Below are 27,675 nucleotides of genomic sequence, written 5' to 3' on the forward strand. Positions count from 1 at the left end.
TCAATTTGATATTTTCAAAGAATTCATATTCCATATTTTGACATAGGATACTCTATCATGGTAAGCAAACTTGACACAAGTTATTGTTATCTATAGTGCACACAAACCTATAGACTGTAGGGTACGCTATGACTGGGCACCCTCACACATTGATCATCCCCTTTGGGAGCAGGCTGGTGAGGGGAGAGTGACATAATGTATCTAACTCTAGGTGGGTGATAATAATCATTGTGTTATAAGTAAGAAGTAAGAAAGTAATAAGTGGGAATTATTCATGTTTTTATGTTATTATTGTGTTTTTTTCTGTAGCTTGTCTTTAATGTGGTAATACCAGAACAAGTGGTTTTAGTGGATAGCGAGTTATTGGAAAATCAAGTTATGAATGCTGGTAAGCTGTCAGTGAATAGTAGTACCATTAATTCAGATGATAGTGATGATGAAGAACCCACTGAAAGTGATTTATCACGATTGACTCTCTTAGCTCAGGCAACTCTGCAGGCTTCAGCTTCAACAAAGAAAGCAACAGGGTCACAAATACAGTCTAAGACATCAACCCCAGCTGTAGATGTCCAAGTGGATTCAGAGAAAACAGAACCAATGGCTAGTACATCCAGAGGGGATGAGCCTATGCCCGGCCCTTCCCAGGAGATTGAACCTATGCTAAGTACATCCCAAGAAAGTGGACCTATGCCTGCGTCATCCAGGGATGATGAACCAGTCACAAATACATCTGGTGTAGCCACTCCTACCAGCACATCAAGTGCCCAGAATATTACATATGATGTGACGCCAAGACAGGCATCACGATCTAATTTACTACTATTTCGTGGACAGTATTCTCCAGGAATTGTCAATAAACGGAACTTAAACCCTCAAGACAATATTGTAGTCAACCCTTGCACACTTTCTATGGCTTTGGCGCCTGAAGATGACAGTGAAAGAGCAATGGTCAAATTTGAAAGTGACAGTAATGACTTCAAATCAGTCCCGAGGACAATTTGTGCAATGGAAGATACAGAATCAGTAAACCTGGCAGATCTGTGTAAAAGTACTATTGTACCACGCAACAATGTTTCACTGGATGATGTCATAGCCAAGTGCAAAGGTCAAGGTTATGAGGAGTCTTTCACAAATGTGTTAAAAGATGTGTACGATATGATTGATATCAAGAAATTGTTTGGAGTCCCTAAGTCAGCTGTTGGTATGATGTTAGATGTGGCAGATAAACATGCAGTAGAGAAAGCCGTTGATGTACTACTTGCTGACTACTTGGTAAGTAATTTATGCAACAATATGTATAATAAAAAAGATTAAAATTTAGAAGTGAAAAACAGTTGTCTGCTAGCTATACAAAGAGCTGGTCCAGAACAAAAGAATAATCCTATTTAATGTATTTGGCTACATTGTCATTGACAAGATAACGGTAATGCAAGAACCTGGGATTGAAACCCTGGCCTTTAAGAATATCCTTTTAGAAAACTTTCAGGCCATTAGATTTACACTGAGAAGTGTAAAGTTCATTCTATTGCAGTATAATTCGTCAGTTAATTGTGCTAATTGTACATAGCACTGCAGGCATGGCAGTGTTGAATTATGATAAAGTGTAAGTTTTTACTGCACAATAACTATGTTTTACCTAATTCTTTGTTTGTAGGTCATTGAAGTTGGTGTTTCGGAACCAGTTTTAGTCAGTAGACAGTATGCATCTCCATGGTTAATACATTCATTCAAAGTACCTAGGTCTTCTAAACTCATTGGCAGTGATAGCAGCAGTCAGGCTGGAGATGCTGGTACAAGAACACTTTGTGGTAGCAGTGAGAAAGGGGGTGGTGGTACTTCAAAGACCACGTCCAGTAACAGGCAGGGTAGTGATGTTGATACGTCGAACACACAGCATGTTAGAAGTCAGGATACTTCAACTACACAGTGTGCTAGTAGTCTGGATGGGAATGGTGATACAACAACACAGCGTGGTAGCAGCAAGGATAGGGATGTTGTTGGTTCAACCACACACCAACGAAAGAAGCTCAGAACTTCAGAGAAATCACAAACAGCAAATATAGAGACTGAAAACCTACAACATGAGGAGTAAGTGTCTAATTATTTAAATCTATTAACCAGAAATTCAACTCATAAATTATTCTGTGCACTTTTGTGTTTTAAAAGTCAAACGCTTCTCTGAGAGGCTAATAAATCATAGAATACAGTAAAACTCAATAACAACATTGTTTCCCCTATTATCAAAAACAATCATTTCTTTTTATTGAGCACATGCATTCAAACATTCAGAGTGTAAAAATTTCCTTTTTAAAAGTTCCAAGTGATTTTTGTCAACCTTACACCATGTCCAAAAGTATCTATTTGATTCATATTCTGTACTACACAAAATAACATATTTGCAAGGTGCACAATTGTCTATATAAACTTTTATGTCCATTTCTGCCATTTCTTAGTCTGATAAGGTATGCTATGATGGAGCGCCCTCACACATCTGCCAACTCCTTTTCACAAGCTGATAGGCATGGCACGATGTGTCATATCTAACATGTAGACTAGCTATTTCGCAACCTGAAGTACAATTAAAAATGCAGAGAATGAACACTAATTCTGGTATTCTTATTTTACACATCTCAAGCTATCATGGTAGATATTTAATTACATACATTTATAGTGGTTTGTATGTCTTCCATGTAATCAATAAAGCATACAGGGTGTTAAGTTTTAACTTTGTGTTAACTAGCAGTATCACACACACATCAGAATTAGTTTGTTGTAACTGCATAGTTTTAATGGGAATGCAGTATACCTTGTTTTACTGTAATGTCAGAATTAATTCCTCCATGACATGGTTCTTATCATCTATTACAGTCCCTATGAGCCAGTAGAGTTTCTGTCCCATCCCTGGCTCACAGTGGAAGGCAAACCTAACATTGCAACCCTACGGACCATGCTGCAAGGTGTATTGCTGTTAATCATGAACTCACCAGGCATTACTCATGCAGCCACTGTACGCAAATATCAAGGTGTGCTCCATCCTGTGGCTGTAGAACTTGTATTACAGGTATGTTTATCAATCAATACTGTACTGTTTTATGTAAATTATAACCTGGGGAATTAAATGTGATGGGTATTATAAAATTTGAACTTAAGTCAGCTCTGTTGATGTTAGGTCAAGTACTGAAGTTAAGTTCATGGTCAGAGGTGTAAGGTCAACCTTAGTCAGGTACCAGTACTTTGAGGTCAAATTTATGGTTTGGGAACTCCACATGAACTTGGTTCAGTCAGGTGACCCTATGCCAAAGGCGAGGTCAGATTTTGTCCTAGCTGCTTTAGTTGATGTCAAGTAAGTCATAAAAAGTCACCTAGACCACCTCTACATTGTGTGACTTCTCGACAAATAAGAGAAATACAATTTTTGAAATCAGCCATGTGAGCAAGTTGTTGGTCAAGTGATTTTTTACTACTCTATTTATGTCATTTCAGATGTTACTAGATTTAGGATGTGTTACCAAGACAACAAGGCAACAAAAGAAATGTTCACTATTTTCGGATTCATGGGACACAACAAAAGGTAAGTTTTACATCTATTTCTAACTAGACTCTATCGCCTATAAAGTTACACTACTGACGGTAACTGTCAGTAACTATACAGCTTAGCAACCACCACCACCATTTTATCATCTTTATTCTAACTTGGTAGAATTGTCCAATGTTTGTTGTTTAAAACACTTATTTTCTAAAATATTGCATTTACACTATAAAACTGGAAATTCAAGTTTATTTCCTGTGGATATATAAGAGTATGATCATATTCAAAAATTTAGAATAGAGTGTACAAGAATCTGCCAGTCACTTTTCACCGTATTGCTGTGAGGAACAGAGAAAGCACCGCCTCAGTACCTTCACTTTCCAACCTTACCTTTGACTGGTCATCAGTCCAGACTTATTATATCAGCCTGTTTGGAGAAAGGGAGGTTAGACCGAGCCCACAACGGCTGATCTGTCAATCACCTAAAATGTTCACATTATATAATCATTACTTCATCTTGTTCACAGAACCTCCATTATGCAGATGAAGTGAATTTCGACAACCAGGGTATTATACTAGGGATAAATTTTGATAATAAACTATCTCTGTTCTTTTGTTTCTCCAGCCCCAACTGTAGGTGAACATGTCTACTATGAACCAACTGTTGACTGTGTCCTCAAACTAGCTGCTAGCCAGTAACATATGGTGTAATGAAGCAATATTAATGTGTAGCATACAAGAAAGGATATGTTACAACCAACTCCAGCTAAATGTCAGCAAACCTAAAGCAAGAAAACGAGTAATAGGTGTATGCCCGATTTTTTGATAAATAGAAGTAGATATTTAACAGATAGAGATAATAAATTGTTGTATTTTACCACTTACAACAGTGGAAATCCGGCTTTCAGCTAACAATAAAATTGTGTGGTTCCGATTATGCTCAATTTCAGAATACATGTAGGTTAGGTAGATTTTTTATTTTTCATTATTTTTTTAATTATTTATTTTGTATGTGTCTAGTTCAGGTAGTTATGTTTTCCGTTGTTTTCAACATGGTTTCTGTGTTATTGGTTTCTTCTCATCAGATGTACAGCCATTAGAGATTGGAAGAACTTGTCTTTTTAAGTTGATGTCAGTTTCTGCATCCACTATTTCTTGCGAGACATCACAATTTTTGTGATTTTGTTATTTTTTTTCATAAAAAAAAGTTTAGGGTTGGCATGGGATCAGGTAACCGGAACCAAACAATTTTCTATTAGGCCTAACTAAAATAGACACAGACTAAAACTGTTGTTGTGACATGTTGATATAAACTTTTGATGGATGATGGTTTAATTGTACACTCAGTAGGGTGGCATTTCTGATGATCTTGCAGTGTAGTTTTTGGGAACTTCCAGTGTTTACCCTATCTTGATTACCATTCTCACATTCTCACAAACCAGTGCTGTTATTTCTTCCACGAACTTCGAAATAACGAGACTGTTCGGACGACACGTTTTGGATGGTGCTGTAAAAGAGGCCGTGGTTTGCGACGATGCTTGATTACTGGGTGATTACATTTGCACAAAAAAGGCATTGCTACCACCCACTTGTGTAAACCACCAAACCAAACAACATTAGTTTTAGCTGGTGTCTATCTTAGTAAGCTGAAAGCTTGGTTTTCCGCAGTTCAATTTCGTGTTTCCACTAACCACAGTGAGAAACATTTAGTCTTGTCATGTAGAAAACCATGAAATAATTTCCAATTTGTTGATAAAAAAAACACATTTTCTGCTGCTTTTTGACTTCTCTCACATCCTCAAAACGTTGACGTCATAATTGATGCTGTCATTGCATGAATTCATTGTCATATTTACAATTATATATTAGATTATATTATGATGTAACTATCTGACTGCTGTCATCTCCAAAAATAAAACATCCAAAGTGATACAAAGAATATCATTCATGAAAGTGTGTTTTATTTCTAGACCACACATATTTACAAATCAAAATACACAGTTCACACCACAGTCATATTTAAACAGTAAAAAAGTGGGAGGCACTGATAGAGTTTGGAAAAAAAATGAAAACATACTAATTTCTTGAGTACCACATTTGCTGATCTTTAAGAATGTCATGAATTGTAACAAAAAATGTAGAATCACATTCATTTATGCTGTCAATTGATTATGGTATATTACATAATAATAACCAAATTTAGACCAGAAACATTTATAACTAAACTAAAACAACGACAGAAAATATACATAAATGAAATTGCTGTAAAACTGTGATATGAGTGACCAACAAAATGTTTTCACTAGGTTATTAGGAAATATACATTTCACATATATGATATTCATTTTAATACTTCGATTGATGTCCATGTGTAGTTCTAAAATCTAGTTCATGGCAATCAAATATAGCATTTATACTTCTTGCTGGCTGTGTGATTTTGACATACTCAATGCCATACATCAGAGTGTCGATATGATGTAAGTTGTCCGAGAAGTAGTTTGATGATGATGATGATGATGATGATGATGACACGATGACAATGACAATGGTTGTGGTGATGATGATGATTGATGATGAATGTGAAAGGATGACAGTAAATACGAAAGGATGATCATGATAATGTTAGTGATGATACCGATAACGATGTTATTAACATTGTAAGAATGATATGGATGTAAAGATGTAAAGAGAATATCAAGGTGGTGAATCAAGTTATGATTCTCTCTCATTTACGGTCAAAGTTCATATGTCTTAGCCAATGCTTCTATTTCTGTAGCTTTATCAGATTGGACTGATTCTAAATACTTGAAAAGGTCTTTTACAACTGAAAAGGAAAAAAAAATACATTTAGGTATTACAGTATATAGAAGTCATTTTGGTAAGGCACGTCAAAAGAAAAGGTAACGTTATACCTTCACATCATTAAATATATTCTGATTGTTTTTCATACGTTCACACATCCGGTTCAACGACAGTAGTCAATTGAAAACAAACCAAGAATGACTAATTCTAATATCCGTAATTCAATTTACCTATTCTGTCATATACTCTTCTTAAAATCCTCTCTACCAGGGGGTGTATTTGTTTACACACAAACAACTATACGTTGAGTACAACTCTGCTGTCCATGACACGAATAGGAGATATGCTTTCTTTCCACCATACACAGGAATTTCAGGCTAAATATAGTAAGCACTGATAAACTAACTTCTATGCACATCAAGTGCAGAGATTTTAAACTATGAGCTTGTTCAAGAATTTTTCCATTTTGTTGACATTGAATGTTACCATCTGGCAGACAGCTATGACCCTACATTGATGTAAAGTATATTTGGCACTGAGAGTTATGTCACAACCACAAAATAGAGTCTTACCTTGTTTTTCTTTTGAAGACATGAACATAATGTTCATACTAAATCTTTTCACATTGGACAAATTTTTGAGTACATCAAAAACTGGTTCTTCATTTCTAGTTGAAAATTACACAAAAAAGATTAATTTACAAGAGAATAAAGATTACTATATTACAGATAGCAATGTAGTTTGCTAATAATGCAAGAAAGTGGTTGTAACACTAACACAGCAAGATGGGTTCTGATAAATGTTTTGTATATTGAACTCACTCTAGGCATGAATTACTTTGTGTTTACCATCACAGGGTATTGCCATGTATTCTAGTAAGATTTCCACAGAGGATAGAGATGAACCACTACTAATCTTATAATATACCAAGTATTGCTTCTAAAGTAATGCAATGAGAACATGTACATTGAACCTGTGCAATAATCCATCCCTGGCACACTTTGCCCCAAATATGGCAATGATGTGGTTGTCGATATCTGTCACTTCAGTGATCGGGCTTTGATTTTCTTCCTCATTATTCTTACATACTTTGTGCATAAAATGATGTTCCACTGTAAATTTATGTAATATGTGATTCAAATGATGTTTCCATGTCAGTTTAGAGCTACAAAGCATGTATGATGATAACTGGATAAATTCTTTGTGGTCCTGATATGGGTTTTGCGAACCTTGATAGTACAGCTTATAGGCACTCCTAAAGTTGGACCCCTTCTGCTGTACAACCTTGATCTTCAAACTTAATATTCAGACCATATAGATTCTTACAAGCTGCAAATCATACTTACTGTATGTAGTAATCCTTGAGTAAACACAGTATCTTGTTTAGCATAATGGAGTCTAAGGATTGCTGGAACAACTTGGAATAATTTGACGGTGGTATTTGCTGAAATCAGTAGAAATATAAAAATCAAAATTATGCTTGAAATTTCTGATTGTCATTGGTTCAAATATATTAATTACAAGATAAGGCAATTGATTGACAGGGACTAGTGATATATATGACACATTCCATTCATGGTTTGTGCATAATTACCATCAAATTTGTACAAGAGTTCTGGTGTTATAACATTGAAAATATTTCTGTGTTTTCCAAATTGAAAACAACATTTTATCAACACCAATATTTCACATTGAAAAAATCCTTTACCCCACCCTTCACACACCACACACACTCACACAAACACACAAACACTTGCTCGCTCATTCACACAAACACTCACTCACTCACTCACACACACTGTTATCCATTTTAAAACTACATTTGATTAGAATTATATCTAATACATGATTTCATAGTTGATTTACACAGGTTATAATGAACAAGCAGTTCAAAGGTTTTTCAGCATTGAGCTTTGATCAGTCTTGGTTTCATGGTTTATTCAAAAACTAAAGCTATGAGAACCACTACATTGCCATACCTTAAAGTATTTGTATAATTGTTCAGGGAATCCTTGTAGTTTCCTCCAGTCAGTCTGTAGTTGAAATGATGTAGTGGGCACGTCTGGTATTACTGGTACTGGTTTAGGCACTGTAGGAGTTGATACACTTTCTTTTACTGGTTTACTTTTTACGTTACTTTCTTCTTTAACTATCTTCTCTTCACTCTTGGTTTTACTACAAATGAAATATGATAGATTTCACTGAAGTTCATCTTATGATGATGAGAGTACTGCCTTTCAAAAACACAGAACCATTGTTATGGTGGGAGACATGGATATCCGGTCATGACTTAACTGTTTAAATTCACTCAAGTCAACTGACAGTTGTTGAGTTTAATGTCAGAGGAGTCAAAATCAATCAAAAACTTATCAAACTTTCATCCTATTAGAGCATTGGTTCTGAGAACTATTATCTGTGATCATGACCAATCACCACTAACAGTTAGCAGTGGTCTTTGACCAATAAACAGCAAGTAAATGGTGACCTATGACCTAACAATTTAGGCATATCACCTATAAGCAACAACTGTAAATGGTGACCTATGACTTGCCAGTTAGCCATGGCCTATGCCAGTTAGTACTGACCTGTGACCTATCAGTAGGAAGTGAATGGTGACCTATGATCTACAGCAGTAACCTTTGACCTACCTGTTCACCTCTGATATTAAGTTCCCCGATGGCTCTTCTTGCAATCTTCCATTAATCTCTAAGTCAGTTTTGTGACTGTTAGAGTTGTTTGAAGCTGCCTTGATAACATCTGCTGGGCTGGTAAATGTAGGGTTTTCCACAGTATCCGTGGTTGCCTTGGTTACTGCATGCGTCTCTGTCTGTTTGTTTGCAGCATTCACATCATTTTCCTCTTCTTCCCCATCACTGCCTATTTCTTCTATCTGTATTCTTCGTAGAGGTTTCTGAAAGGCATAGTGATGTGAAAACACGTTTAATTCATGGAGGCTTTTGTCAGCAGTTAACCATTTAAACTAAGGCCTGAACTTTAGCAATATCTGATTATGGTAAATAGGTTGGCAATGTCAGACCAAAATATCAAAGATATGTATACATATATATTGTATGTTTGTGTTCACTGGAGTGGTAATATTTTTATGGGAATATCAATTTAATTTACACATATTTTGTTTGATAATAACAGAAGTATATTATTCAAGGCCAAAGATGGACTAAGATTCAAATTCTGGTCTGGCATATCTGTAGATTAAGTTGGTCCTAAATGAAATAAAGATCCTATTTAACCCTTATGTCTCCACTGATCAGATAGTACTAATCTAAGACTATGCTATGAGATCCAAACATTTGGGTTTAAATCTCCAAGTGCAATGAATCATTTTGTTAGCATGCACATGTAAGTTGTTTTTGACAGGGGTTGTTTCAATCCCAGGTCATCACATTAGTTTTATAAAAATTAAATATTACATATGATTGTTCTTTTGTTCTGGACAACTTTTTCTATAGCTCTGCCAAACAACCATTTTTTTTCACCTATATTTTAATCCTAATCTGAAATGGATCTTTAAAACATCAGTCAGCAACATAGCTAACCAGGGCTTTACTGTACAGTATCCTTCAACTGAAAGTGATAACAATTCACCAAGATTCTACCTTTGATCTTTCATGTGGTTTCTTTTCAATTGGTTTAACTATAGCCATTGCTGCCTTTTCAGCTTCCTTCCTTGCATCCTCTTCCCTTTGCAACATTAATTTCCCGATCCTCTTCAGTTCTGACATTGCCGGCTTATTGGAAGGTTCTATGTTAAGTACTTGTTCAAAATCTGCAAAGTTGTACACAGTAGTAGAGTGTGTGTATTACAAGGTAGGATTATAGTGTGTCAAGCATTCCATGATCCATTTGTATGGTACAAATCAACTGCTTACAGCATGTAAAATATGACAAAGCAATGGTAAAATCAAGTCAAAGCATAACGGTTGTCTGCACACACACACACACACACACACACACACACACACACACACACACACACACAATATCAACAATATTTACACATAACTGTCTTATTTCACATTTCTATTGAATGTTATCCTATGCAAGAAAGGATGGGTAATACCTACTTGTTGTAGAATCTCAAGGAGACAGTGTATGATTCAGAATATAAAAAGTTCATTGGATTGTAGTTTTTTTTCTTCATTTCTCATACTTTAATCTCAAGTCAAGACAATGATTCAACACTGTCTTACCTTTTTCAGCTTCTTCTAGTTTGCCCAATTCTATTCTTGCAGTACCTCTCCTATGATATGCTTTGACATATGTATAATCTATAGACAAAGCTGCAGTACAATCTGTTTCAGCATCTACATACCTACAAGGAGTAATGTTTAATCAATGAATTCTACATGTGGCATACCAAAATATGATAAACACAATGTGACATCCAATGTATGTTTTGACTAGTATTTCCCCATTTAATGGTTTTGATATATGTCATAGTTCTGTATATCACTTACACACTTGCACATGCTATTAAACTTACACAAACATCCATATCGAGGCAGTAAAAATATGCACTGGACTAATTCACTCATAAACAATCAATGAAACTATGAACAGGTCATTAAAACTACAATATGATTATGTATAATGTGATGATGATGATGATGATGATGATGATGATGATGATGATGATGATGATGATGATGATGATGATGGTGGTGGTGATGATGATGATGATGATGATGATGATGATGATGATGATGATGATGATGATGATGATGATGATGATGATGATGATGATGATGATGATGATGATGATGATGATGATGATGATGATGATGATGATGATGTTGAGATATACTATATACAAGTACGACTGCTTGATATGTAACTGACATCTTGATATACATATCATTGCTATATTTGTCATTGACTTACTTTTCCATCTTGATATATGCCATTGCTCTATTTGCTGGTAGTATGGCATTGAATGGATCACATTCCATACCAATTGTATAACAGTGTACGGCTTCTTTATACTGACCCTTCTTGAAGTATGAGTTCCCCTGCAAAGTCAAATATTAGGTATTTAGTTAGTAATAGGAGGTATGGCAGGTTCTCTCTTTCATTAACACTGAACTCATGAGGGGTTAGTCAAAACAAGACATCTTTGTAGCACTTTCATGTGTATACCTTGATATATACATCTTTCACTCCCCCCTGTGTCTCATACATGTACATCAGTTGTTTGTACAACCAAAATACTCCTATGATGAATGGCATCCTTTTCCTTGTATCTATTCTTTTCTCTATCTCAAAACCATGTGCATACATTCACATCTTACCCTATCTTTCTCAAAGACGGCTTGTTGTTGTTTTCTTTCAGCCTCCAATTCAGCTTCACTGTCAGTTTCATACTCAGATGATGATTGTCTGTCACCATCATCCAATGCAGCAAGTTCTTTATCCTGTACAAAGCAAATGGGGTTAGGAAAATCAAAATTTGATTTCAATCAAGTGGAAGTCAGGTTACCATGAATCAACTTAATTTAAATTAAAGTTAGTACTGGAAACAGGACTTATTATAATATTCTCCTGATTTGGTTACTATTTTAGTGAACGTCTGTTTTTTAAATAAAAGATGTGGAATGGTAAATAACTATATGTTATTGCTTGATGAAGAATCTTCTCAACTAAGTACAGGTTCTACTTTCTTAACCATGTTGAATCTTGGGACTGGCATCCAACTATAATCTACAATACAGCATATATTATACAACAATGTTCACTTCAGAAGTTCACTGATGTACACAGGTGAGAAGAAGAAAGCCACTGTGACCAAACTGAGAACATTTGACATATAGTCTTACCACATCATATTTATCCCACGATCTGTAATCATAAGCTCTCAGTTTCTTCTTTTTAGCTTCTTTTTGTTTCTCACTTTCCACAGGCTTCTCTTTCTTTTTGACCTTCTTTGGTCTTTGTGATGCATTCCTCACTGGTGGTAGTTCCTATAAGAATGAAGGATACAACATGTTTATAGAGATAAGACTAGCTGTTATACACTGACAATTGAGATTTCGATGTGCTCCATCCACACTTGGAAAATTATCAGCTCAAATTATATTATGATATTTTCATTCTTTGTAAACAAAGTTCATGCTAAAATACTTTGCAACATTATAACACAAGACATGGCTTATAAGGACTTCACCGATTCAATCAAAGGAGAGCCATGGGTATCCAGTAGCACATTTTAATTCTGCTAACCATAAAATTGAAGATATGGAATTGATCAGCATTGATACTTGTCCTGCTAATTGTACACATAAAATTGAAACAGGAAAGAAAGCTACTGAATTTTTCAACTATTAACCATTCAATTTCAACTTCATGGCCTGAATCTGAGAGATGACCTGGCCATTTATCATGCCATTATTAATTGATAGCATTTGTTTTATTTGTAGATACTACTAGATTTAGTATTAAACTTATTATTTGTTATTTCTTTTCCTTTCATTTCTTTAATGCAATCCAGGACATAAATTACGTTGATTATCTATTTGTAATTTACATGCATGACTATTTTACAATCTTACAGTTCTATACAATGCAATTCAAACTTCTTAAAAAGCCTGCTAAGGTGTGAATCTAGTCAAAGATTCAAGTCATTTGTATACTCATTTACTTACAGAATGAGTATGACATTGGAGGACAATATGAGACCAGCTCATACTTTGATTAAAAAGCTTTACCTTTTCTTCCTCCACAACCCCATGCTTTTGTTTCTGTAATTTGTCATCTTTCTTTTTTATGTTACTTTCCCAGTTGTCCATGTCTTTGAGGAAATCCTGGATCTCTGCAGCATTGTTGCGGACCTGGTTTTGCAGTTCCAAAGCTTTTTCCATGGTGATGCACTAAACAGAAAGTAAGGATACGATTCATGATCGGATATTTTGGTGGACGGATAAGTTGTGGACAAATCATACAGATGTTAAATTATTATATTGTATCGGTACATACAAAATAATTTGTTCAGCTTTAATTTTAGTCAAGCAAAGCTCCGAGGACTGTGAGAGAGTCTAGATGACCCTAGACTGGAATATTACCATTGCATTCTGGAATAGAATATTAGCTCACAAGTGACTGTGATTGTAGAATATACAAATCGGTGGTCAATATGTTAAGAGTCTAAACCTCTATTCCCATCCTAAGGGAACCCTACGCCTAACTCCCTATAAATAAACTTGAATACAAAGGTGCATCGACTACATGTGTATAGTACTACAGTCAGTTCACTGTTCTACATCACTGCCCTATGTCACCACAGGCACTCGAATTAATTTGCACGATTTAAAAAAAAAATCATACAAATTTATTCTAGTGCCTGTGTGTCACATTGTGTGTGCGTGTGTGTGTGTATTCGTCATCCAACCATGGATACATCCATGATCCAACGTACACAAACAAACGTGCCGTTACAAGTTTCTATTGAACAAGTTTATTGCTGTCTGCACAGCAATGACATCATGTTGATGTCCAACTACATGCATAAACTTATCACAATTATAAATGATAGAATATCATACATACCTACCAAAATTCACCAATCAATGATGACTTTAATGCTGAATTTTGTAAAACTTGCTCCCACTGGCCTCGAACTTTCTACAGCATGGACGCGGCCATATTGAAATGTTTAATGGTACGTTGTTTCTGCACACCAATGTTTAGCGAGCGAGATCGAAACGACCCAAAATGACTGGAGATTCCTTTTCAGTGACACTAAAATCAATTCATGAACAATCCTTTTTCCTAGTATTAATGTTGCAATTTGTGTGACGCTACCGCAATGCGGATTTTGGCAACAAAGCGCAATGCCTTCGGAGACTAATTCAGATTCAAATTCATGCTGAATCCGAAAACGATGCTCACCAGTGAATGCTGTGCTCAGACCATAGATCTTCCACTTACTACCCACCGTGGAGGGCCGAGGGTCTATGCTCAGAACACAGTTCAAAGGGATATAGGCTGTTCATTTGTTTTCTGATACACAGTTCAGATCTTTGCCATGAGAACATTCTAATTTACACGTAGCAGACAAGACAGGAAATGTTTGCATACTTGAATATTATGTCATGGATGTGAGAAGGCCTTCTCACCTATAACATTATCCCATGATAGCTAGTGGGGAACGTGTGGAATGGGGGGAGGGGGTAAGCATTGAAACAAATGAGGACATGTAGTAGCCTAAAATTTTAAACCATACACATATCAAAAGTCATACAGTACTTGAAAATTGGCTATTTATATAATCGAATGCTAAAGGTGAAATGGAGAGAGAGAGAGAGAGAGAGAGAGAGAGAGAGAGAGAGAGAGAGAGAGAGAGAGAGAGAGAGAGAGAGAGAGAGAGAGAGAGAGAGAGAGAGAGAGAGAGAGAGAGAGAGAGAGAGAGAGAGAGAGAGCCGGAAGCCGGAGAGAGGGGACAGACAGGGGGAGGGGGAGAGAGATACAGATAAAGATACGTACAGACACAGATAAACAGACAGGGGCATACACAAATATAACCTACCTCATCACAGAATATAGGTTTTAGAAGTTTTTAGGATTTTTTAATTTACTCGGTAAACAACTGCTCCTGAGGTTTAGGGACCGGTCAGTTTCTCCAGCCTGGGGGGGGGGCGGTGGATTCTTAAATCGGGCCGACAAAAAGTCACTGACCCCCCCTATCTGTAAAACCAAAAACAGGCTGACCCCCCCTATCACATAATTCTAAAACATGATGACCCCCCCCCCCCCCATATATAATATTCGCATGACAGGTATTTTTTTATCGTGACTCAGTGTGGACTGCTTGACTGTCTTGCATCTACTTTATAAGATCCCAGGTTAGCACTATCATATTTATAATTATTGACTACACAGGGTAAATATATTCGAAAAGGAGTTTAATAGCATCTTGGCTGTGAAAGGTAGGAAAGCTTGAGAAGGGAATATGTACATCTGTTATGGGGGTCCGAGGGGGTCTCCCCCTAGAAGCCTAGGAGGTTTTTAACTCTGAAAAGTCAATATTGAGACTATTCAGACATTTTCAGAAAATAATTTCCAAGCTTTACAAGACAGCACCAACATGTAAAATGCAACTACATAAGGTTGAAATATTTTTGAAATATAGTTTGATAGGATCTTGACAGTAAGAGGAGAAGAGCTTGAGACTGGGATATGTCCACCTCATGTGGTGGGTCTGAGGGGGGTCTCCCTCTAGAAACCCTGGAGGATTTTTACTCTTAAAGCCAATATTTAGGCTATTCAGACCCTTTCAAGCAATAACTTAATCCATGCTTTAGAAGACAGCAAGTATCAGAAACTATTCTTTATAACTTACACTAAGGGTTGAAATATGTTCTTAAAAAGTTTAAATGGCATCATTATATACATGTAGTAAAGGTCAGCACATCTATAATGGTAGTATCATTGGTAGGGGAGATTTGGAGTTTAAGGCAATTTTAGACTATCTTGGCAAAAACGTTTCAGATCTTGAAAAGACAATATCATATTAAATTAGAATAGGGTGAAAATATTTAAGAAAAGTTTAATACCATTATGACAGTAAAAAGGTTGTTGGTGCATCTGATTGTTGGTTGAATGTATGAGTGAAGATACTAAGGCAATGTTTAGGTTATTCATAACCTTTGAGGTAATATATCCAAGCTTCGAAAAGCTAACGTAAAACGTTTTTAAATGAGTTTCTCATATCACATAAAATGGAATGTAACATTAGTATATAGGGGCATTAATATTGCATGTATAATAAAGTCACCGGTATGTTAGAGAACTTTAGGTGGTCATACCTAGTGTATAAATAGTAACTGGAATCTGATGAGATGTGGTGATTTGTAGTGTCAATAGCATGAGGAGTAGAACAATTTAGATTCACTTCATTTATAAACTATCTATGAAAATTACCATTACGAAACCTTCAAGTTCACTTTTGCCCCAAACTGCAATATAAGCGAAGCATTGATTGTGAAACAGCCAAGCATTTACATGACATGTTCTGTAACTAGTGTGGTAGGTAGGTAATACCGGTACATGTATATGAATATGTATAGTTAGGTTTGAACTAATAAGTAATGTTAAAGAATTCATGTAAGAAACAGGGACAAGAACAAATATTGACATGTACCACATTTCAGACAAGGCAATATGCCATTGTAGAAAGGCTTTTTTTTCTTCCATCACAATCTAAAACACAATGACCCCCCCTATCCACAATTTTCAAAACAGCATGACCCCCCCTACTGCCAATTTCAAAAACAGGGTGACCCCCCTACCAATCCACCGCCCCCCCAGGCCGAAGAAACTGACCGGTCCCTTAATTTGGTTCAAATCACGAGCAAAATACCCCCCCCCCCCTAGACCATCAGAATTTTCATTTTTGAACCCTCAATTTTTCTCATGCCCCTCCCAATTTCGCCCAGCCTCCCTGCCGTAAATTCAGACCGTAGCCTGGAATATAACTTCATGAAGAGTATCATACATGTAAATTCCTTTGTGAAATTATCATGTATGGACATTTAAAGAGTTATAGCTTACACAAATTCACTGTTACTCTTTTTAAAACATGCAGTAAAATTTTTTGAAGTAATTGTTTTGCTTGTGATTTTTTTTTTGTTACTTTTCGTATTACTATACAGATTGTCTCATCATCGAACGTTTACATGTAATGTGAATATAAATACACCTATAATTCTGATGCTAATTTCGTTATGCGTGAACGTTTCAGCGTTTTCCGTTTTCGCAACGCACGCACGTTCAGTGGCGCAAAATGGCGGACGGGTAAGTGTCGCTCGCATTCGTAGCGCTTTCTGCCGTGGCGTTTGTGAAACGAGTGTGCTCGCCAAAGGAACGTTTCGAAACCATATGCATTCATCATGTAGCGCGAGCAAGCCCGAGGCCCTGTACATGTGATTTTTACGACGACGTCAGAAAGAGAAACTGTTTTCTTGTGAACTTGAAGTGGGTCTTCGCCACACCGATGATTTGACACACGTAACACCTGTACATGTAACATAAACGTAAATATTTTGGGCGCGCGACTTGCAAATGAACCTGGACATGCCACTGGGACATGCCAAGTTTACAATCAAGCCAATGCTGTTCAGAATTGACTTTACCCTGATACATGTACGATGACTAGCCGTAGGTTTACATGACTTCCAGCTTTCGTTTAGTGTCGAAACTGGTTATTCTAATTTCTAGGATTGATTCTCGCAAATGCTGTACTTTACTATTATAGACATGATTAGGGGAGAACCATTTGATTTCTGGGGGGGGGGGTATGGCGGATTTTGAGAAGAAGAAAAATTGTTTCCAGGTGAACCAGAAAAAAAAATTTTGATCCTGTAATGGCTTGAGAAAAAAAATTGTCATAACAGACAGAAGTGGAAAAAGAAATTGTCACAATGCACCAGAAATGAGCAAATTTGAAAACCTTATTCTCATGTATTCTTTGGCAGCGGGCCACAATAGGCGGCGCAAATGTTTTTAATACAAGTATAAATTCCTGTTTTTTCCAGCACTTATCATTAAAGCATGCACTATATAGCTCTGCTTTAAACCCAAGTGCACATAAAATTTTCCTTTCCTTTTCTGACCCAAGAAAACATTTCAGGATTTTTGTTGCAATATCTCAATGACACAGTCAGTATCTGAAGGGGACTATTTGGCTTCTGTAAATTAAGACAATTTAAAAAACAAGACCGGAGTCAATAAACTGGTGTTAAAATCAATATATTTTTCTTTCAATATAAATCTCTTATAAAGATATTTTCTTCTGGTTCCTGGTACTACTATGATAGCTTAAAGGAAAGCAATTCACAGGGGTCAGGAGTACAGCACTCCCCAGATCAGTCAGCTCCTCAGGGATATTTTACCAGTCATCTTTTGTACATACAAATTTAAGTAGCAGAAGTATGGTTGGTAGACAGACGTCTTTCATACTAACTGCTAATTCTTCTACTTGCACAGTTATTTAGAGGTACAGTTGTTAACCATTGTGATGTGGTATAGGTATGAACAACGCATTACAAACTTAATGACTAATTAAAAAAAAAATTTGCACTGCTACTCCATTTGAAAAAAAAAAATTGATGCAGGATTGACAGTAGAAAAAAAAAATTTGCTCCCATACCTACTTCCTCCATACCCCCCAGAAATCAAATGGTTCTCCCCTTACAGTACATAGTTGCAAACAAGTTGTACTACTGTGTGTACTCGCACAGTTTTCATGGTATTTATCTGAGTTCGACCTCACTTTGTATCTTATTGTAGTCTTGATTTTTGCAAGAATGATTTGTAAATTGTACAAAGTATTTTTTGTTAATTTTTGTTAGCACAACTGAACTGATAAGGTTCTGTCTGTCTGTCTGTGTGTGTGTGTGTGTGTGTGTGTGTGTGTGTGTGTGTGTGTGTGTGGACGACTCAAAATCCACCAGACACCTTGGTTTTATATTTGGTGGGGACATTACTTTTGGTGTCTAGTTGGGAAATTGTTCAAAGCAAAATGATCGCATCACAAGTATGTGATTTTATAGGTAAGAAAATGGCATTTTGGGCCAAAAAACTTCAACTCAGATTGGTCTGAAATTTGGTGGGAACGTTCTTAGGGGTGTGTAAATTAAGATTTGTTCATGACATGATGGTTCCATCAGTAATATGCAAATTAGTGTCTTTTTGGTCAAAAATTCTAAAACTGCAGAGCAGATTTGGGTGAAATTTAATGAGGATGCACCAGGGGGTTTATGGATGAAAAAAAATATTAAGCATATAATCACATCGGCAATATGCAAATTAAGTGTGAAAATGTGAATTTGGTCAAAAACTTATATCTCAGAAAGTACTTGGTTAATGAAACTGAATTTTGGTGAGATGTTTTTAGAAGTATTATTCTGCACATTTTGTTCAAATCATTTTGACACAGTTGGCCCTAGCAACCATGACCACACCCATAGCAACAGCCAAACGATGGTGTATTTCACAAAGATAACAGATTCCTAGACAAGTGAACAAACATTCAAAGAGTTGAAATATGCCTAGCAACAAGACCACGCCCAATCCCTAGCAACAGCCAAATGATCATGTATATTACAAAGATAACAGATTAATAGACAAATGAATAAACATTCCAAAAATGTATGCCCATAGTAACAGCCAAATGATCGCATATATTGCAAAGATGATGACAGGGCTAGATAGGCAATAGATAATTATTCAACAAATGAACACCTATACCTAACATGGATCAGCATGTGGATAAACATTTTAAAAAAATGTACAGTTGTGCTAAAACACCATTGGCACTATTTTAAAATAATCTTCATTTGTTCAAATATATTTGGAAACATGCTTGTCTCTTCATTTCACGACATTGTCCTGTATAGCAAAATGGCAGCCTCAGGGGTGGTCTATGTCTTGTGTGAAACCTAAACCAAATCAAGAAAGATAAACCAAATGTAGAAAGTGAATAGGAGAATGATATTAATTTGACAATCCTTGCATTTCAAATTCAAATGAAATATCTACTGAAGCATTCATAAGCTTATTATCATCATTGACTAGATAAATTATTTGAAATATATGTTGAGAAATTAAATATTGAAAACGAAATATAGCTTTTCCATGAATCGTACTCTGGACATATGGATGATGGATCAATTCTATTTTGTGAGGAGTATGTGCCATATTTTATGAAGAGTTTGTGGAACGGAAGATAATATGAATAATAATATGAATAATTTAGTATTTATGTGTTCAGACCAGCACAATCTACCCAGCCATATAATGACAGTGAAAAGATAAATTAATAATACAACACAAACAGTTCAATAGACAATATACAGCATTGCAAGAATATAAATGATACACAGTATGTACAACAGTAAACACTGAAATCATTGGGAAATAAATTCGGAAATAAAACTTTTCAAGTTTTTTTTTTTAGATATTGAAATTGGTTGATTTTTCTATAATGGATGATCAGTGAAAACAATTTGAATTTTGACAAGTGCATTATTGAAGAGATACACATAACATATATCTAGTTCAAATTTCAGGGTTCCTTTTAGCACCGACAGGCATTGCCACAATGACCACACTGAGTCAGGAGAGGGCTATGTACATTATATGGCTTCTCCATGGATGTGGAATGCACAGGTTGATTTTATCAAAACTTAGTAAAAAAGGGTCGTGTATGTACTCCTATGGTTTGCATGTGAATGATGTATTATTCCGTTTTTTTTTAGATGTATCGATGATAACCTGACAGTAGTAGTATTTCCTGATGGTACGGAAGCAACCCTGGAAGCTGCTGCTGCTGCATGTGAAACAGTTGATGGATCTACAGGTAAATGATTATCAATTCAAATCTTTTCATTCTCATAATTTTACTGTGAACATTTCTTTTTTAGGTTATTCATTTAAAGTGACTGTCTATTGGCTTACGTATTCATAGACAATGATTATATTCGACTAGGGACATTTTAATCGGCTGGAAACTAACTAACTGTTGCTGCGTGCATAGAAGTGACAGCAAAACTGATGTACAAGCACCTTGAACTTGAAGCCAAAATGTTGCTACCTCATAGAAGTACAAACCCTTATTCTTACAGAATCACCACTACCACAAGAACTGTCTGAACAGATGTCCACTGATGATGTTCCTGAGGAACAGTCCGAACCTGAAGTGAAGGCTGCAAGGGTACCTCAGTGGACATATGACGCTGTTTGCTTTCTAATAGAAATGTACAAGAATTACATGGAGATGTTCAAAGGCCCTGATGTTAAAAAGATGGATGTTTGGAAGAAAATAGCATTATTGATGAAGCAGGAGGGGCACAATTTCTCTTTCAATGCTTGTGATAAAAAAATTAGAATGTTGAAATACCGGTAAGCCTGACCTCATAGCATACAATATATACAGCGTCAACAATAAGAGTGTGGCATTAGCTTTGTTGACGGAGATGAATTCAGCTCAGCCTCTACATCAACTAAGTTCAACCACAATTGTTTATGTTATCATTCTTAATAATAATAAAGGTTTATTTCCAAACACTGTGACCTAATGGTCAAATTATGATAGTTACATTGCTTTTTAAAACACATAAAGGACAAAGACACTGCTGGTAACTAAAAAGTGTGGTAACATTACAATTAAAAAACAAATTACAATGACGAGACACACTGGAGACAATGACTATTTATCAACAAATTGACACAGTAGACAACTGGACTGAGGTCTTTCTGTTTAGTTCTTACTTTAAAGTTCCTAACATTGCGATCTCTTGTTGGGTACTTGTGATTTGTTATGTGCATGGAACATGGTGATTGAGTTTATGGTCTGGTTTTCTCTCTTAAGAAGCAAACTGTTGTTACAATCATTATTGCAAACATCCTGTTGAATTTATAATGTGGATGTTAATGGCACACTGCTGACTGTAATCAACAGTAATCCATTGCTCAATTTTCTTGTGGTGACAGAAACTTGTTTTGAACTATTTTAACTGAATCAATTCACTTTTGAGTCAGTTTTGAATAAATTCAGCTGGGGACGGCAAATTTCTTTGTAACTGAGACTTCATACAACTTTAATATTTACAGGTACAGGCAAATTAATGAAGAACAGGAGAGAGCAGAAAGGAAGAAGCCAATAGCATGGGAATTCTATTCACGAGTAGATGAGATGATGGCGTGTGATCCACTTAGTGTTAAACGCCCATTTAAAAAGGTGACCCCTTTTCCACTGCATATAAAACCAGGTTAGTATAATGGAAATGAATATATACTAGACTAAAAGACTTATCATTGTGTAATCTAATTACGCCATTACAAACTGTGTTTAGCTTATTATGGTGGTTAATGGCACTGTCAACAACAACAACAACAACAACAACAACAACAACAACAACAACTCCTCTTTAAGTATATACCAAAATAAAAGGATATGTTGTGTCTCTAGTCTGTCAATGATGAAGTAACTTATGTGGAAATCTGTAGTTTTTTGTTTGTGATGATCAGGGCATTTGGTTTATCGTTTGACCACAGGAGTGAAAGGGTTTAATATAAAAAAGATAGTACATGTACAATTTATAGGGGAATATATATGACATTTAACTGCATTTCTTATGTGTAAGAAACCCCAAAACTTATTTCTACGAACCCTACATTGTATAACATCTCTAAAAATTGGCAAATCTGGCTCAGAAAAGACCAGCTTGACATGGTAAGGTATTTTTGTTCTCACAACAGCATTGTTTCAATAAGTTTAAAGTTCTTAACATTGGTTATTTCCCAGAATGCCTCTCACTATTAAGGTTTTTCTGAATTTTTTATTTGTCAGTTTTCATATTTTCATTTTAGAGAGGCCACATGATGCAGAATGCAGGTAGAAATAATTTTTCTGGGCTTCCTTAGCCTAAGAAATGCAGCAAAGATAAAATATGTCTCCCCTTTGCTTTCAATGTAATAGAATCCTAGCATTACTTTAAGAGGATCATAAGCTTTTTTTTTTTTCATTTCAGCAAAACAAAGAAAAAATGACTTTGGTGTACAGTGGAGTCATGAAGCAATATTACTCCTTTTGGAATTGTACAAAAAATACAGGGGAATGTTTTATTATCCTGGTACAACAAAGGCTTCTGTCTATAAGAAAATATCAACCACCATGGAAAGCCATGGTCATCACTATTCCGCAGATTTTTGTGATAAAAAGATGAGATCCTTAAAATATCGGTAGGAAATTTTTACCTCCACAAGGGATACGTATGTGTTGATTCTGTCTGTCTGTCTGTCTGTCTGTCTGTCTGTCTGTCTGTCTGTCTGTCTGTCTGTCTGTCTGTCTGTGTGTCTGGCTATCTGTCTGTCTGTCTGGCTATCTGTTGTTCTGTGTCAACATTTTCTTACAAACTATTGCTTCAAATGAAATTAAAATACAAATAGATACAGACCTCATTTGAATGTCTATACCGATGTTATCTATGATGAGCTTTTTTAATGAGACCTTGAACTTTGACTCTGACTTCTGTTCAAGGTCCAATAGCCAAAAATGTACACCTCTGACATGCATGGCCCAATTTCAACCAAACCTGGCACAAATGGCAGGTACAGTAGTCCAGTCATGCACATCATGTTGAAACAATGGCTGAATGGCAGCCTTATTTGTTGTAAAAATTCACATAATTGACTCACTAACTCTGGAGGCATAGATAGAGACCACATTTGAGCATCTACATCCATGTTAATTCTCATAAAGAGCTTTCTTTTGAGACTTTGACTGTGACCTATACATGTATGTTCAAGGTCAAATAATCCAAAATATTTAATGTATATCAGTCTGTACACCTTGCATGCATGGACCAATTGCAACTAAACCAGGCACAAGTGTCAGATACTATATGCATGTCACTTTGATTCTTGACGTTGGCAATAATGGCCGAATGGCAGCTGTATTTATCATAAATATGTAGTTTAGTCCACCAACTCAGGAATCTTAATAGTTAAGAGAACTTGTTTGATTGTCTAAACCCATGTTATGCATGATAAGCCTTCTATTGAAATCTTGACCCTTGACATTGAATTCAATGTTCTCAAGGTCAGACGACCCCAAAATATTCATTGTTCATGTTTAACTCTGACATGCATGGACTGGTTTCAAACAAACCTAGCACAACTGTCAGCTACTGTAGTCCAATTATGTACATCACTTCATAACATGGGCATTGGCCTACCCGATAATGACTGAATGATTGGCCATATTTGTTGTACACAAATTCAGAATATGAACGAGTAAGTTGTGAAATGTTGTCTTCAACGAAGACTGGTTATTGTTCTACATCTTCATGTATATTTCAGATACAAACTAATTGCATACACGACAGATGGCAATGAAAGACGTAAAAGGAAGTGGGAGTACTATGAGGTGATGAGAGATGTCTTGGCATATGATGCATCTCAATGTGCACGAAAGATTGAAGTGCCAGATACTCCTATTCTCAATCTAAAACGTAAGCATACAAACTCAACCGTAGGTTTCTCTAGATAATTGTGCTTTGTAAGGAGATTTAACACTGTTTAATAAATCAGAGACCCATTACCGTTGGTGACTCTCCAAAGCCCCTTGTGGGGGGGGGGGGGGGGGGTTTAGGGTTTCCCACTCTAAATTGTAGTGCCGATGCATTTGTTGATCAATGCAATTTTCCATATTTTGAAGTACTCTTGGTTTCTGATTCCTTGCTATCAGAGTGATGATGTGTTTACAAATGTAAAATGCAAAATTCTTTTTTTAAATGATAAAAATGGAACTATTAATGGTAATTTTCAAGTAAAAAAAAGTGATGCCTAGGTCCATTTCCAGCAGGTACAGATAGTATTTGATGCTTGATGTGAAACGTCTGCCATTCTTTTTAAGTCTAACTTAGTATGTGTTGTTATCTTTTTTATATTGGTAGCACCTGACCCAATTAACATGCACAGTTGGACTCATGATGCCATTGTCCTGCTAATACAAACATACAGTGACCTTAAGCCATTGTTTTACAACCGTGCTGTGAAAAAGTTGGATGTTTGGAAAAAGGTTGCAGAGAAATTGACAAGTCATGGCTTCAACTATCCGATAGAAGTCTGTGATAAGAAAATGAGAGCACTTAAGTATCGGTAAGCACCCACCCCACCCCCAGTATTCACCCCACCCACCCCCAGTACTCAGCTGTCATTCTGACTTTGCTGATCACTGAATGTCTTGTGAATGATTTCTTGCCAAGTTGACAACAATTTTTAATTACTTGTATTCATAAAGCGATGCGAAACTTGTCCAGGATTAGCACAAGCTGATAATGCTCGCATTTTCCTGGTAACTCACAATGTATAATACGTTTAAGGAGTATACAACAAAGTTGTCCATATCTTTGTCACCATGGAAATATGCTTCTCAGTCTTTGAATGGTTCACAGTAATTGAAATAAACAGAGCACTGTTCGTTCCTTACTTGAAGTCAAAAAGAGAACTGTGACAAGTAACAATGATAATGGTACTCTGTCTTCTATTCCAGGTATAAACTTATTGTAGACGAAGAAAAGAAAGGAGACAGGAAAGGAAGAAGAAGATGGTATTATTTTCAACACATGCATCGACTATATAAAAATGATACAATCTTCTGGAAAAAACACAAACCTGAAAAACCTGAAACTTCACCTACAGAAGGTATTTGCATACAAAGTAAAAAATACAAGACCTCTCCAGCAAAAGTGCCCTCTAACCATACAATATTAAATTGAGAACAGAGTGCGAAATTAACGCTGGTCTGTCAGTCCGAGACCGACAGATTTTCATTCAGACCAATAGTGTTTCAGAATTACATCAACTTTTTGTTCTTTTTGACCAATTGGAATTGGAGTAAATAATAACATTTATTCAAAGATATATCCAATTTTATCTACATAAGTCTGATCTTGTGTATGTTACCTGTTGTACTCTCACTCATCAAATTACCTGTCAATCATAAGAGCTAGCTAGCTCACTTGCTAGAGTTTTTGTCAATGTTGATATAAAGTCATTTGATCTGTACAGTGGGGGAGAGGGGTGTTGTTCATGCAGATACAGGTCATGAATGTGAACTGCATTAAGTATTTTGCTAACTGTCAGCCCATATGACCAGTAGTCATTTCCCCTTAATTTCACACACTGATTGATAGATTAGAGGCCATATACACAACTTGAAAGTTAAAAATCCACCCCAGTGCAACTTGTGACCAATAATAACCATTAATTATCATGTGAGATTCCAAACTAGAAACTCCTATAATAACAATTTCTACTCAGTCAAAAATGTCATGGAAGTGAATACCAAATTTTCACTGATGTCTTGTCAGCATTGTCAGGAGTGTCCTCCAATGGCTTATTGTCATGTGTCTCTTCCAAGACACACGACACTCCTCACTGTCATTAGTTCTCCTTAAGGTTCAATATAACAAAGGATCATGCTATGTGTAACTTAAAGTGCTGTGTAAAGATTGGTAGACCCATATACTGGTAGACACAGGGATAGTTACAATGTGTAATGAGTGGTAGACCCATGTACCGATTGACAGAGAAAGTTACAATGTGTGATTAGGAGTACTGGTATGATTGTGTGTCCATTTGTTTAGGAATGTACTTTACTATTCATTGATGTATCTCCACTATATCACTTTCCTTTCAGATGAAACGATCGGTGAAGAGACTTCATCATTTGAAGCTTCCACCACACAACCTGCGACACTGCCATCAACATCAGCAACACAGCAAACAACACCAGGATCGGCAGCAGAACAGTTATCAATATTTGCATCAATATCAGCAAAGTCATCAGCAGCATCAACAAGGCCATCAACATCAAAATCAGTACTTTCCTCTTATAAACCAATGGCAGCGAAAGCAAAGAAATCAGATAGAACAAAGAAGTCTGAACAACCCAGTGAAAAGAAGAAAACTGAAGTGGAACCCCCAGCATGGTTTTTGAAATTTGCTGAAGAACAGAGGACACAAATGAAGGAACTGAAAGAGCTTCAACAAAGTGCACTGGAAGTTGCCAGAGAAAGAAACAATATTTTGAAAACTTTTGCGGACATACTAGCTAAAAAGTGACATTCATGATTATTCAAAATGCTATTTTTTTAGTCCCCCCCCCCCCACCCACCCAAAGGGCTTGGAGGAGCTATCCATTCGTCAAAACAAACACACAGGACAAACTCAATTTCAACCAAACATGGCACAAATGTCAGTACTATTGACGACATGTGCACATCACTTTATTTCATGATCTTGACTGTTCAATAACTTTGAAGGTTTGCACATGTCATAAGAAGTCAACTTTCCAAGTCAGACATGATTCTTCACCTTCACCTTTACAATGTAATATAGTCCCATTCAAGTTTCCACACAAATATAATAACAGAGGTCCATTTTCTCCTGTGATTCGGTCACAACATCACTTTATGTTATGAGTAGACTACGTTGTAGTAGGCTGACAGTTAAAGTATTGGACCTCATTTTAAATATCAGTTAACTGTAGGTTGATGTTATGGTGCCAGTACATCTAGAATACTTTGGATAGTATATACTTCATTGAAAAAATAACAGATCGATGCTATCCAGAAATGCTACTGAACTTACAAAGTACACCCATGGTTAATGTGTTTTGACTAAATGACTTATAATCTATGCTTTTGTACACAATATGGCATTGTAAGTCTCAAAGTTTGATGACAGTTTTGTATCATGTTTTATGACAAAATGTTATTGGTATGTGATGTTTGGTTGATTATTTCATATCCTAACATGTTTAC

The 27,675-nt window shown here is 36.1% G+C and overlaps 3 protein-coding genes across 4 annotated transcripts in view; 2 read left to right on the forward strand and 1 right to left on the reverse strand.

The window, feature by feature from the left end:
• The window catches only part of LOC144433214 (general transcription factor 3C polypeptide 1-like), a 28,454-nt gene extending 23,135 nt beyond the window's left edge, over window positions 1–5,319 (forward strand). Inside the window, exons 30-34 of the mRNA XM_078121526.1 lie at window positions 310–1,272; window positions 1,655–2,088; window positions 2,869–3,061; window positions 3,484–3,571; window positions 4,155–5,319. Coding sequence (XP_077977652.1) covers window positions 310–1,272; window positions 1,655–2,088; window positions 2,869–3,061; window positions 3,484–3,571; window positions 4,155–4,228 — 1,752 coding nt within the window. The 3' untranslated portion in view covers window positions 4,229–5,319. The remainder of the gene's footprint in view (window positions 1–309; window positions 1,273–1,654; window positions 2,089–2,868; window positions 3,062–3,483; window positions 3,572–4,154) is intronic.
• A 215-nt stretch (window positions 5,320–5,534) lies between these two features.
• Window positions 5,535–14,155, reverse strand: LOC144439460 (RNA polymerase II-associated protein 3-like). 2 transcript variants are annotated; one of them, XM_078128757.1, is made up of 12 exons: window positions 13,896–14,155; window positions 13,054–13,215; window positions 12,166–12,309; window positions 11,641–11,763; window positions 11,234–11,361; window positions 10,543–10,664; window positions 9,949–10,118; window positions 8,980–9,242; window positions 8,311–8,506; window positions 7,678–7,775; window positions 6,904–6,998; window positions 5,535–6,353 (listed from the first exon to the last, which is right to left on the reverse strand). In XM_078128757.1, exons 2-12 carry the CDS (start codon window positions 13,204–13,206, stop codon window positions 6,265–6,267), a joined length of 1,581 nt encoding a protein of 526 aa, XP_077984883.1. In that variant the 5' UTR covers window positions 13,207–13,215; window positions 13,896–14,155; the 3' UTR covers window positions 5,535–6,264. The 2 variants fall into 2 exon arrangements, with proteins under 2 accessions (XP_077984883.1, XP_077984875.1); XM_078128749.1 differs by having other exon boundaries at window positions 13,892–14,155.
• A 2,957-nt stretch (window positions 14,156–17,112) lies between these two features.
• LOC144433225 (uncharacterized) lies at window positions 17,113–27,587 on the forward strand. The gene is made up of 9 exons (XM_078121537.1): window positions 17,113–17,137; window positions 20,602–20,702; window positions 20,968–21,244; window positions 21,956–22,113; window positions 22,876–23,086; window positions 24,206–24,357; window positions 24,802–25,006; window positions 25,401–25,552; window positions 26,550–27,587. Exons 1-9 carry the CDS (start codon window positions 17,127–17,129, stop codon window positions 26,972–26,974), a joined length of 1,692 nt encoding a protein of 563 aa, XP_077977663.1. The 5' UTR covers window positions 17,113–17,126; the 3' UTR covers window positions 26,975–27,587.
• The last annotated feature ends 88 nt before the right edge of the window (window positions 27,588–27,675 follow it).

Source organism: Glandiceps talaboti, chromosome 1, assembly GCF_964340395.1.
Source record: "Glandiceps talaboti chromosome 1, keGlaTala1.1, whole genome shotgun sequence".
NCBI lineage: Eukaryota > Metazoa > Hemichordata > Enteropneusta > Spengelidae > Glandiceps > Glandiceps talaboti.